Source organism: Ips typographus, linkage group LG7 (genome assembly GCF_016097725.1).
Source record: "Ips typographus isolate SLU linkage group LG7, UJ_Ityp_2.0, whole genome shotgun sequence".
Classification (NCBI taxonomy): domain Eukaryota; kingdom Metazoa; phylum Arthropoda; class Insecta; order Coleoptera; family Curculionidae; genus Ips; species Ips typographus.
Window position 1 is genome coordinate 2,985,569 of NC_138428.1, and position 11,598 is coordinate 2,997,166.

Genomic DNA, 11,598 nt, shown 5'->3' on the forward strand with positions numbered 1-11,598 from the left:
ACTTATTTAGTATTTTATTAGTTCGTCGATTGTGTTCAGAAAGTTTCAAAACTGTGCTCGATTGCTTAAAAGTGTCTAAATATATTTAAAATTGATTGAAAACATAAAAGTTGTTCAAAACTGTTCTCGAATGTTTTTAACTGTTTAAAAATGGCTAAAATGTTCTGGAATGCTTAAAATGTTTCCGATTGGTTTAAAATGTTTAAATATGTTCTAAAATGTTTAAAAATTGTTCAGAAATTTCTAAAAAATATTCTAGAATGCTTAAAATGTTTGTGATTGTTTAAAAGTGTTTATTTATACGGAATCTATTTTATATGGACTATTATTTTTCATATTTTTTTGGTATTTCTTTATTTCAAACCTTGACTTGTCTAAGCTTGTTATAGTAAATATTTGTGACAGTATTGAAGTTCTAAGAAGAAACAGAGACTAATTGAAAAGTGTCTAAGATTTTTGGAGCTAACAAATTTTTATCACTTAAATTCAAACTGAAGTAAACTGTAAGTGGTAATCGATACCGACCAGAACAAGACAACAAATCACGTTGAAGCCCTCAATTCGTGATTTTGGCCTAACTACACAGCTACGCAGTTCTCTAATGGGTTCGTAAATGTAGATAGAAAAAGGACCCAAAATTTATCGATCAAAATGAAGCCGGCAATTGGTTTTAGCGGTTGCCGGCTACATTTCTCCTTACCGAAACATTAAGACCTTCGCTTATAGGAAACAAATTGGCAGGGGCACGCCAGACGTTGATGTAGGGGCCAGTGTAAAGCGGAATTTCCAATAACTATTTATCATTCCGGGCTTTTTAATTTTTGTACGTCGTTTTTCGTTATGAAGGTGCCCAGTGACGGCCGGTGCACGTTCTGTTACTTGATTTGTTTTGCTGACCTGAAAGGAACATTACATAAGCTCCCACGACGTCATATTTTGTAAAAATTCAAATCGTTTTAGAGAAATACATGAAAATATCTGAAGAAAAAAAATCCAAAAAACTAAAATTTTGATTTTTTGTTTTTATTTATTTCTAACTTTATTTGCAGAGATATCCCAAAACCGAAAAAACATTTTCATTGCCACTTTTTCATCATCAACATTCTTTTTTGTTATGGACGCCATATTGGACACGACGTGATGTATGACAACAACTTATGATTTGCTTTATAAATGACAGATTAATTCAATAAAAACTAATTTTGCCTTAGCTGGGACTGAATACCGTCAGAAATGCCCTAATTTTAAAGTCAATGACAAAATGGCGGAGTTCCAACAAAACGGACATCAGATTCATGTTCTCCATGGCAAAATTAGTTAAAATGGCCCCTTGACAAATCTAAATCCAATATGGCGGTGGTCAGTATAGTAGGCCAAGTAAACCCTTCATTTGAAGAAAATGTCAATGCATTTTTCCAACAATTAATTGATTACTTGATGCATTCCATAGACATATCATATGATCGTTTTTGACGGGCATTTTGCTAAATCTCTCGAAAACGGCTTGAGTTTTTACTATGTATCCCCCTCAAAGAGACGCTTTTTTTATTAAATATAACATTTTTCCATACAACTGAGCAACTTTGCCCCAATTTAAACTTTCTCGTATTTGTCTATACACAGTATTTTAAATAAGCGACTTATGAACGATTTTTTCGAAAAGTTTATGAAATTTTGACTCAAACTTGGGATTTTTGGGCCTACTATAGTAAAAGCGGCTATATTAGATTTTGCTCAATCAAACTAATCTTTTTTTACTAATTTCAAATTGGGAAACACGAATCTAACGTCTATTTCGCTTTTACTGAAACGGTTTTGGAGATTTCATCTCTTGGATTTTAATGGTAGGCCTTAAATGCATGTTCTCATGCCTTCTGAAATCAAATCAGTTTCATTAAAAGTATTGCACTCATATCTAGAAAAGACATGAATAACAACCCTTTACTATTATTAATAGACAACTTTTCCTATTAGTAGCCAAATTCGCAAAAATCTTAAAGAGTTAGAAACAGTGGTCATTCAAAGATTTCAATTTCGCTCTTCCAAAAATGTTCAAGTCATAAAATTCAGACAATATCTTTCGGTCCAACTAAGCCGAGCGAAATCTCCACGAAAGTTGGAATTGGCACGAGAGGCCGACCGATAAGTAAGACGTGAATTTTCGGACCATTCCGTAGGGGTCATTGCAATCGCATAAATTTTATATTCGACGCTTCAGTTCGTTCCATTTATTTTTGCGGGGTGTTTCTGGCTTTTCCCTCTTAACTATTACCATATAAAATGTATTCGGCGCGGTGAAATAAAGTCGAGAAATAGGGAGCGACACTTTTCGATATGTATCAGATGCCAGACGGTAAATTTTCATAACAGTGGAAATTTGTTACAACTCGGTATTTACGTTGTTTTTTGGTATTTCGAGGCCGTATTTCAGGTTCGATTGGAATAGCGGAATTCGAGACAATATCAATAACACGTTGAAAATATGAGTCTTGAGGTGTATATTTATTTTTTCCAGGAGGGTCGTCGATCTTTTTTTATTTACGACTCGGAGAAAAATATTACCAACTTTAGCAGCCTTTTCCCTTTAGGTTTGATAATAAATAAACAAATTTTCAATTTTTTGAAGCTGAAGAACCTATAAGTGTAATTGGAGTAGTCCCAAACAAATAAAGGTAGTAAATGAAGGTATCAGGCAAGAAATTTTTAGAAAAAATACCAAACAACAGGCCCAACAAGTTATATGGGATCTACAACAAATCAAATGATATTAATGACACTTAGCTAGACTATGAAGACAGTCTTGATCTGGTTTAGCAGTCTAGAATGTGACAGAACCAAGTGTTATACAATTTTCAATGAGCCACAAAAGTACAAAAGAAATGTAAAGTACGAAATTATAAAACTCCCTGCCTACATCACTCTGAAATATTTTGTTATTTTTTTTAAATATACTGACTGTAAATATCACTTTAGTTGGGAATGTTTATTGAGTAGAAATCTTGTTTTAGACTGTTCATAAAATATATTATATCTTATTATAATCAATTCATATATATGTCGTTTTGTGACAATTTGACTTGTAACTTAATGCATCAAAGTAAACTCCACCTGTGCGAGGTGATATCCCCGGAGTCTTCCACGACAATACATTATCGCGGACCAGCCTAATTAATAACGGTGTTATATTATAATACGGAGTATAATTAGAGCGTCGCATATCAAGAGGATGACACTCGAATCGAGTTAGTTATTCCCGACTGAGCAGCTAATTATCTAAAGACGATTAGTCTCAGCTAACTTCAAATTAGACAGGTGCGGTGTTCGAACTAGTCCCCGTTCAAGGGAAGACTACGACAATATATAGCTGAAAGGATGGAGTTAAATTTACATTTTAGTGTGCACAGTCAACCATAGAGTGAGTGGTAAAATAAATTACCGCCGTGGTTTTGCTAGAAATTGATTTAGATCGACGCTGAGAACGATTCATTTTAGAGCTTATAGAGCATCTATTAAGTATCAGCTTGGCGTTTTTGACGCATTTCTAGGACTACAAATTATTAACTTATACCACATAAAAGAGGAATTTTAAAAAATAGCTGAGATACAGATTGTTGAAATTCCAGGCTAATTTATGGTAAAAACTACAAAAGTTGCATCCAAAAAAGTTTGGAGCAAATATGTTGAAAACTGTGAAAATTGCATCAAAAACTGAAGTTTACAAGGGTTATTTTGAGGGGTTTAGAATCTCTGAATTCTCAAAAATAACCGAAATACAAAGTGTTACAGGCTAAATGGTAAAAAGTTGCATCCAAGACAGTTTGGGGCAAGTAATAACTGACAATCTGTAAGTTTGACAGTCCGTTATGACTAGTATACAGGGTACCTACTATTTGTATGTCCCTTAAAGAAGACTTTTTAGGGTTCATTTTTATCTTACTTTAACTTAGGTTTACAGGAGTGAAAGGGTGCATTTCTTCTAAAGATGCGGCAAACAAAAATGATAAAAGTTCCACCGAGAATCGACTGCATCCAGAATGCAAATTTCATTTGTGGAACTGTCCGTTGCACGCGTTTCCATTTAAAATCTCGCCCGCACCGTTTTAAAAGATATTTTTTTTGCTTCCGACTCGAAAACGCGTACAATTTTCGGGGTCAAAAAAGGGTTTTTGACCCCTCACCCCTCGCGTGTACATTTCATACATAAACAAACTTTTTGGACGGCCCCTCGTGAGGCTGCAGGGATATTTTATTTGAGAGTGTTTAACAATCCGAACGTACCCAAACAAGCCCTATCGTCGCTCGTATTTACGATGACAGGGAAAGCAATTTGTTTTAATTACCACCCCCCAAAGGCCAAATACCTTATAAACTGGTGAAGTAAATTTCCAAAAAACATATGAAAGAATTGATTTTTATGTTGTTACAGTCTTGAGTTGGTTCAAGTAGATAATGTATCACTTTCCTCATTTGTTACAAAGTTTTAAATTACCCTAAAAATTGGATCATTTGGAAGCTTCTCGACACTTTTAGAGAGCTTCTGAAATCTGTTTAAACTACTTCAAGAGCGTTTGAAAGGTTTTTGGACTGTTTAAAAAGCTGGACAGCTTTACATGCATTTGGAAACTTGACAGTTCTAGAAATAATTGTTGTAAGTTAAAACTAAACAAAAACAGTTTTGTTAACCGGGCCGGAAATGTATATTTTTAAGTATCTGTTAAGCTATACTTGTCTAGAAAGAACTACATATTATAAATTTATTCAGAAATCAGAAATATCCATATAATTAGTATGTGTTTGTCTCTCAAAAGCCTTCAATATCTCAAAATAGAAAAAGCCACTTTACCACTTTTAACACAAAATTTTAAAGTCTTCGTCTTTCGGGATGGGAGCAAAAAGTCCTTTTTTAAGGAGCGAAAGTGGCTGTTCCTGTTTTTCTTGATGTTTCCAAGTTTCCTTTGTCCTAAGTACATAACAAATATTTGGACCCTGCCGAAACGCCTTGGACGAAATCAATCTAAGGCCACGGATAAATATTATTAGTTTCTGTTATTTTGACGTTCAAGATCAAAATAATTTAGAATAAGTAGCCTAACATCGATATGACTACATGCTGTTGCTCACAGACCCTGAATGATTTCAGTGACAAAATCTGTTATTCAATACTTACATTTCTCTAGAAAAAGCTTATATTTCAACAGTACGTTTTCACTCTGAAATAACCTTCTAAAACAATCATTTTGAGGTTGCTAAAAACTATCTTTCTGTAAAGTGAAACTCTCTTAGTGTAATTGATAACGTCACGTCTCGACACGGTGTTGCCCCATCCAATTTCTTGTAGGCGTTATCGAATTAGAGCCATTCAGGACCTACGTTACTATTTTTATTCCTGGATATAGTAAGAGCTCAGGTGGTGTCGGAAATCGGGACAGCTTATGTTCCTCGAGAAAATTGGATCCACCTTTAAGGTTATTAGGTTTTTGAAACAATAACCGGTACGTGTATGCTTTCAGGCCATTTTATCTTCATATCATTATCAGTTTATTTACTGATTACTGAAATAAAGGAAAAAGGCAACTGGACCTGTAATAGTTATTTGCACAACAAGAGAGGAAAGTGCAACTTTTGCTCCTGCAATTTCTGATTTCAAGGTTCGAACATGCAAAAAGCAGTTTACTCCAAAGTCAAATTTTTTACATTTAAATCGCTTTTCATCTGTGTGTACCCTATTATGACTATTTAGAAACACCGCATTGATGTCACTTTTACTCAATAAAAAGAAAATACTTTCATCCAATAAGGGAGGAAAGTTGAATTTTCTTTTAGAGTAGTAGAAAAATTATTTTGCACAGAATCACGCACATTTGGTTCAATTCAGTCAATTTTTTAGCTCTTACAATTTTTGGAATCCCTAAACTTTATCAACCAGTATAAAAGACAGAAGTAAATACGGGATATAATAAAAATACGGAAGAACTCAGTGCCGGGGGTTTAATACGCTGTTGAGTCTTAATGGAATTCGGTCGATTTAACCGCTTTCGAGTCGATTTTAAAATGCACATTTTATATTTCTCCTCTTAGAGGCCGGTACTTGAGAAGCCTTAAGATGTTCCATTCTCCATTTTTAAAAACTTTTCCATCCCCGACTTTAAGAAATAAAACAAACTAGACTTGATGAGTAAGTCCATTTTTCAAAAAACACTGGCATGCGTGTCTTTGTCGTATATATTTCAGATCAGCACAGTTCCGGGACTAAATTCCCATTTCCGAAAAGAAAAGCGGTGAAATATGAGGACGTTTTCCAGGTATCCCGTAAAAAGTAAATACGGTATTACAACGGAATCAAATGGTATTCGGAATTTACTGCCGATTCGATCCTCCATATATTTTTATACCTGAATGTAACTGATTTATTTGCCAACTTTGTTTAGTGGTTCAATGCTTTAAAGGAGAATAACATTCAATTTTCTTCTTGAAAAAAAAGCCACAGAAAATCTAAGAAATTTTGTCACAATAGTGGTAACTGTCAGATACTACACCATAAAGCTTGGTTACTTAACTTAAAAACTCCATGAAGCTATAAAATAACAAAACTTAAACAAGTTAAAATTCACATGTTTTTTTAAGAGCTCTATAATCAGGATTTTTGACAGATGTGGCGTAAAGTTGTTTTCTTTAGAGTTAGTTCCACATGTCAAAATGCTGCAAATCTGTCAAATACCACTCTATAAAGTTATAAATGTTAAAAAGTATGCCCGAAAGCAATACAGCGCAAAACCTAAAAAAATCATCTGGGAAATTTTAGTGAAATCTGGTAACTTTTTTTAAAACGGTTTTGGGGACAAGGGTTGGCAACACTGCTTTAGTACAATTTACTATAATTATTTTTTATTATGTCAATAAACAGATAAGAGTTAAAAACTTTGCTGATTAAAACCCAGCAACAAATGAACCCAGAGTTTGCTAATCTGCTGGAGTAATTCGTAAATTACATATTAAATGTTTAAAACAAATTCTATTGGTTAACATTTTGTTATACCATCTACTACATAACCACCATATGTAGGTATATTAATATTTGTTGTTTTTTATGTTAATGGGTATAACTGGTTAGTTTTAGCAATTGCTATATAAAATTTGGAAACTGTTTGTCACATATTTTTATTAATATAATCAACAGTACAAAAATATCTAAAATATAAACACTTAGAACTACTATTTATCAAAATGTTCATTATTAAAATATGACTAATAAGGTGCTTAGCTTTCTTGACTTTTGCTATTTTGAGCTTAATTTTTGTGAAATGGAGGTAGTCTTTAACAAATTTGATAGCACCATCTTAGTTTTATAGATTCAGCTAAAAACCTGAATTTTTAAGACTTTGGGCTTTGGCTATTAATATATCATTTAAGTGTTTTATAATTTTTGACATTTAGATTTTAAGAATATACTTACAAAGCAATGAAATAAATAAAATGATCAAAACTAAAAATACAAGAAATTCCAGAACATAACACTATGCAGTATTGCAAAATAATTTTAACCTCAATACTACTCCAATAAACACCACTAATAATGATTAAACAAAAATAAAAGTAAAACCTAAATTAAACAGTACTTTTGAGCAGGAACATCATTTTAGTTTACCTATAGTAAACTCTCACTCATTTTACCATTAAAATTTAATAAAAAAACACACTCGAACTAAATGTAAATCTGCATAGAGTCTTCAATATCAGTACGGCAAATTGGACACAATCCATTGTAATAGTGCAATTCTCTTGCACATTCAAGGCACATACAAACATGTTTGCAGGGCAGCAACAGTACACATTTTGGATGTTCTAGGCAAATCACACAGTAGTTTTCACTCAATCTGGGTGGTGAGTCTATGTGTTGTCTTCTTACTGGCGTTCTGACAGGCCTGCATCTAGCAGGTGCTGTTCTGGTGCTCCTTGCTGCAACCCCATGAATCCTTCGATAGTATGTTTGTAAATATCTGAGTTTCCTTATGCAGTAAGCTTGAATGTTTAGATAAAACATTGTGAAAGTGTATGCTAAACATGCAGCTACTATAAGGCCTGCCAAGGATTCCCAAGGAACATCAGTGACAAACAGGACAGTGTTTTTAATAACTGCTCTAGTGTACACTAAACTTTGGTAGGTAATACTCCAACATTCTTGGGATAAAGAAGTGATAAACTGAACAAATAAGGTGTAAGTGTAGTAGAGCATTAAGGGCAAAAAGCTCACCAAGAACCACACTCCTGCCCCAAAGAGTATTATCATTTTGTGTATGAATGTCCCTAAGTAAATCAATCCCTTAACACTCATAGTAACTAGAAAGGTTACAGCATTGTATACATCCACCATAATACTTAAAACAGCCTGAATGACTGAATACACTTTAGAAAACCCTGTCATGACTGATCTAGTCATTGCATCTATTGAAGAAGTGACAAAACACAAAACATCCTGAATGAACTGCAAGTTGTCCTGGCAAAACACAGTTAAAGAGTCGTATAACACTGAGCCTATGCTGGTTAAAGTCCAGGCAATTGAGATCAACTGCTCCAGAAGCAAGTTAATGGTGTTGATTAGGAAGAAACCAGTCTTGTAGCTCCCATAAAATACAAAGTAGACGGCGGTTTGTATGAAACTTGCTGCGGTCACTAGGAACTGAAGCATCTTCACACTTTAACATCACTTTTCGGACAGTTATTTAGTGTTTATCTTATAAAAAGGGGGCAAAAGAAAAGTTTTAAACAGCAGTTTTTAAATTTTACTGGGACAGTTGTGACATTTCGATGTAAACAAACGGAAATATCTGTTATCTGTCATTTTAGTCAGTACAGTTCTATCTCTCTCCCACTGCTGGAGACAGATAAAGATGGCAATAGTTTATAGCAGTTGCGTGTTCCATAGAAAATTGAGGTTGTGTCAGTCTGTTGTGTTGTACTTGAATTAACTAGGGTCACGTGTCGGTCAAATACGGTTTGTAAAAGAGAACCACGTGTCTGCTCTTTGAGTTTTTTTGGGTTGTTATTTTTAGAGAGAAACAAAATGACGGTTTGTAAATTGCAGGGATGTAAAATTTCAGGAAAATTAAATTTATGGAAATCTTTACAGAACATTTTCAGCAATTTGTGAAAAATGTGAAAATTCAAAAATAATTCGTTTTTTAATTAATTGTACAATAATCCAATATCAATCCAAATCCCCTCGTGATTAGAGGCAGAGAGAAGGTTTGTTAAATTGATTCAATTTTAAAATCATCATTCCTATAGAACTAGAAAATCATTTGCAAATCATCACGTTGTTTCCATTAATCCAAATAACAACGTTAACACGACCAGTTTCAATTAAAAGAGAGAAAAACAAACTTCTCGGCAGGAAATAAAAACGTAACACAGACAGGGTGGATTTATTTACCATTCTGTAACGTTTCTTTGACCGATTACTTTGCGAAAAGCATTTCGCAGGGGGGATGCAAAGCGAGAAATCCCATTTTGCCGAATTAAAAAAATAAACGGGAGACATCCGGCGCAATACAAAAGTAAACGATACGGCTGCGGGACCGTAATAAATCAAACCGAAGAAAAAGTCCGGTGACAAAGACTGAACGAACTTTTATTAGATTTTTCGCTTGTTTTATAAAAGTATAAACGTCGTTGCGAGAATTGCTAAACCTTTAAATCGCATTCAAATACTCGGATCGATTTGTCTTGATCGGGGACTATTTCAGGGTTTTTTCATTGCTTGCTTAAATCTAAATATCGTTTGTTCTGATGGATTTAATCGAGTTTTAAATGAAGAGGTTGACAGAGTTTCCAATGTGGACAATGCCAGAAAATGAAGAAAAAACCAAATATATGCACCCCCCCATTGCTTCTACTAAAACGGTTCGAAAAACTTGAGAAGAATATTTGGTCTCGTAAAAAATTCAAACACAGAGCAATATCGTGTAAGACCGAATACATAAGAGGAAAGAATTATACCAAAGTATAGTTAAATCCGTAAAATCCCGGGGCTGGATGTCCAAAGAGCACCTGATAAACTGAACAGAGTTGCAATTATAGTATATTGTATACTCTTAACGAACTTCTGTTTGAACAAGCATTTCCGAAAAAATGGAAGATCTCGAAATTAATTCTACTACAGAAACCGGAAAAACCTGCATTTGAGCCAGATTTGTATAGGCCTCTATGTCTAGAAAACACGTTTGCCAAGTTGTATGAACATCTTATCAAAGCAAGATTAGAGAATGAAATTAATAGTAAGGGTGGTCTAGTAGATAAACAACCGAAAAAGAAAATCTACGCTTCAAGCTGTAAGTCAAGTTATGCAGAAGGCAAAGCACTAGAGTTTGCAGGGTGAGGGGGAAAAATGAGGAGCTAAGATATATTAAGTATAAGACCTGTTCAAAGAAAGTGAGCAGGGGTATTCCAGAGGAATATAGGTCTTGGGTCCTCTTCTTTGGAATGTCCTGTCCCTGTGCTACGGTTGGACCCTTCTGGAGAAGCAACATCTCTATAGGCTTTGCAGACGATCTGGCGCTGATTGTGACAGCATCAGCGCCACTGATCGGGTCAGAACCATTCTGCGGCCTTGGAAAAGCATATATCCAGGAAGAACTTAATAAAGCTGAAGAAGAACTGAGAGCAAAGCACTGGCAAAGACTTGGCTGAGGCAGGCCAAAGATCTCCTCGGCAATTTTAACCGAGCAAGATCGAAGACACCAAAGAAGCTAGGCCTAGAAGAGGACAGTACCTGCAGGTTCTGCGGAGAAGAACCAGAAACACCCCACCACATCTTGCTGGAGTGTTTCTGTACGCCACAGAAGATTAAACACACTGTGATTATACCAGCTGGCTGTGGAAGAAATACCTCGAACAGACCCACTCAAGATCATGAAATTCCTAAAGGAACTAAATCTTGAGGGGCTGCTATGAATAAGAAAACCTTGAGATAGCAGATGGGGTACAATAGATCTAATCAGGTAGCAGTACATCTGTCACCATCCACGTCTACCATTACCATTACCATTACCTCCCTTTGCTAGTACCACAGTCCCGCTCGGACAAGAGTCTAGGGTCTAGATCAAAAATTAGGACGTTTTTGTCGAATCCATAAGCTATGACACCTATTTGAGAGTCGTAAGTATAATAACAGTATCTTTGATGGAAAATCTTAAGTAAGCTTCAGCTGTTCCTTCATTTTGGTCAAAACCATAACACTGACTTCTTCAGGGGCAAACTTTTTGATTTCCCCTTTGTACCCGATTTGGATTTTAGGTACATATACATTCATTGATGACTTTAAATGGTCAATATTTGAAGTCTTGTTGAATTTTAGGGTCGTCAAACTTGTGTCCATCTTTTCGAATCAAAAATTATGTTGGATGGGTTCATTCACTTGATTCTTGACAGCATCACCACTAAGCCTATCAGTGTGGGTAAAGGTCAGGACAATTTAGGAATATTAATTGATACTAGTACGATTGATTCAAACAATTAACAGTCTACTCTATACAAAGTTGATCATGAATGTTATAATCTTAAATTCTAATCAACTGAATATAATAGCAGGTAATCTTCATA

General features: G+C 34.7%; 1 protein-coding gene across 1 annotated transcript; it reads right to left on the minus strand.

The window, feature by feature from the left end:
- Nucleotides 1–7,142: 7,142 nt before the first annotated feature.
- On the minus strand, nucleotides 7,143–8,811 carry LOC145731840 (uncharacterized). The gene has a single exon (XM_081983829.1). The coding sequence runs from the start codon at nucleotides 8,684–8,686 to the stop codon at nucleotides 7,703–7,705; it is 984 nt and encodes a 327-aa protein (XP_081839955.1). The 5' UTR covers nucleotides 8,687–8,811; the 3' UTR covers nucleotides 7,143–7,702.
- Between the last annotated feature and the right edge of the window lie 2,787 nt (nucleotides 8,812–11,598).

Excerpts from the sequence above, each read along its gene's own strand:
- LOC145731840 (XM_081983829.1), bottom strand. The coding sequence starts at position 8,686 with ATGCTTCAGTTCCTAGTGACCGCAGCAAGTTTCATACAAACCGCCGTC.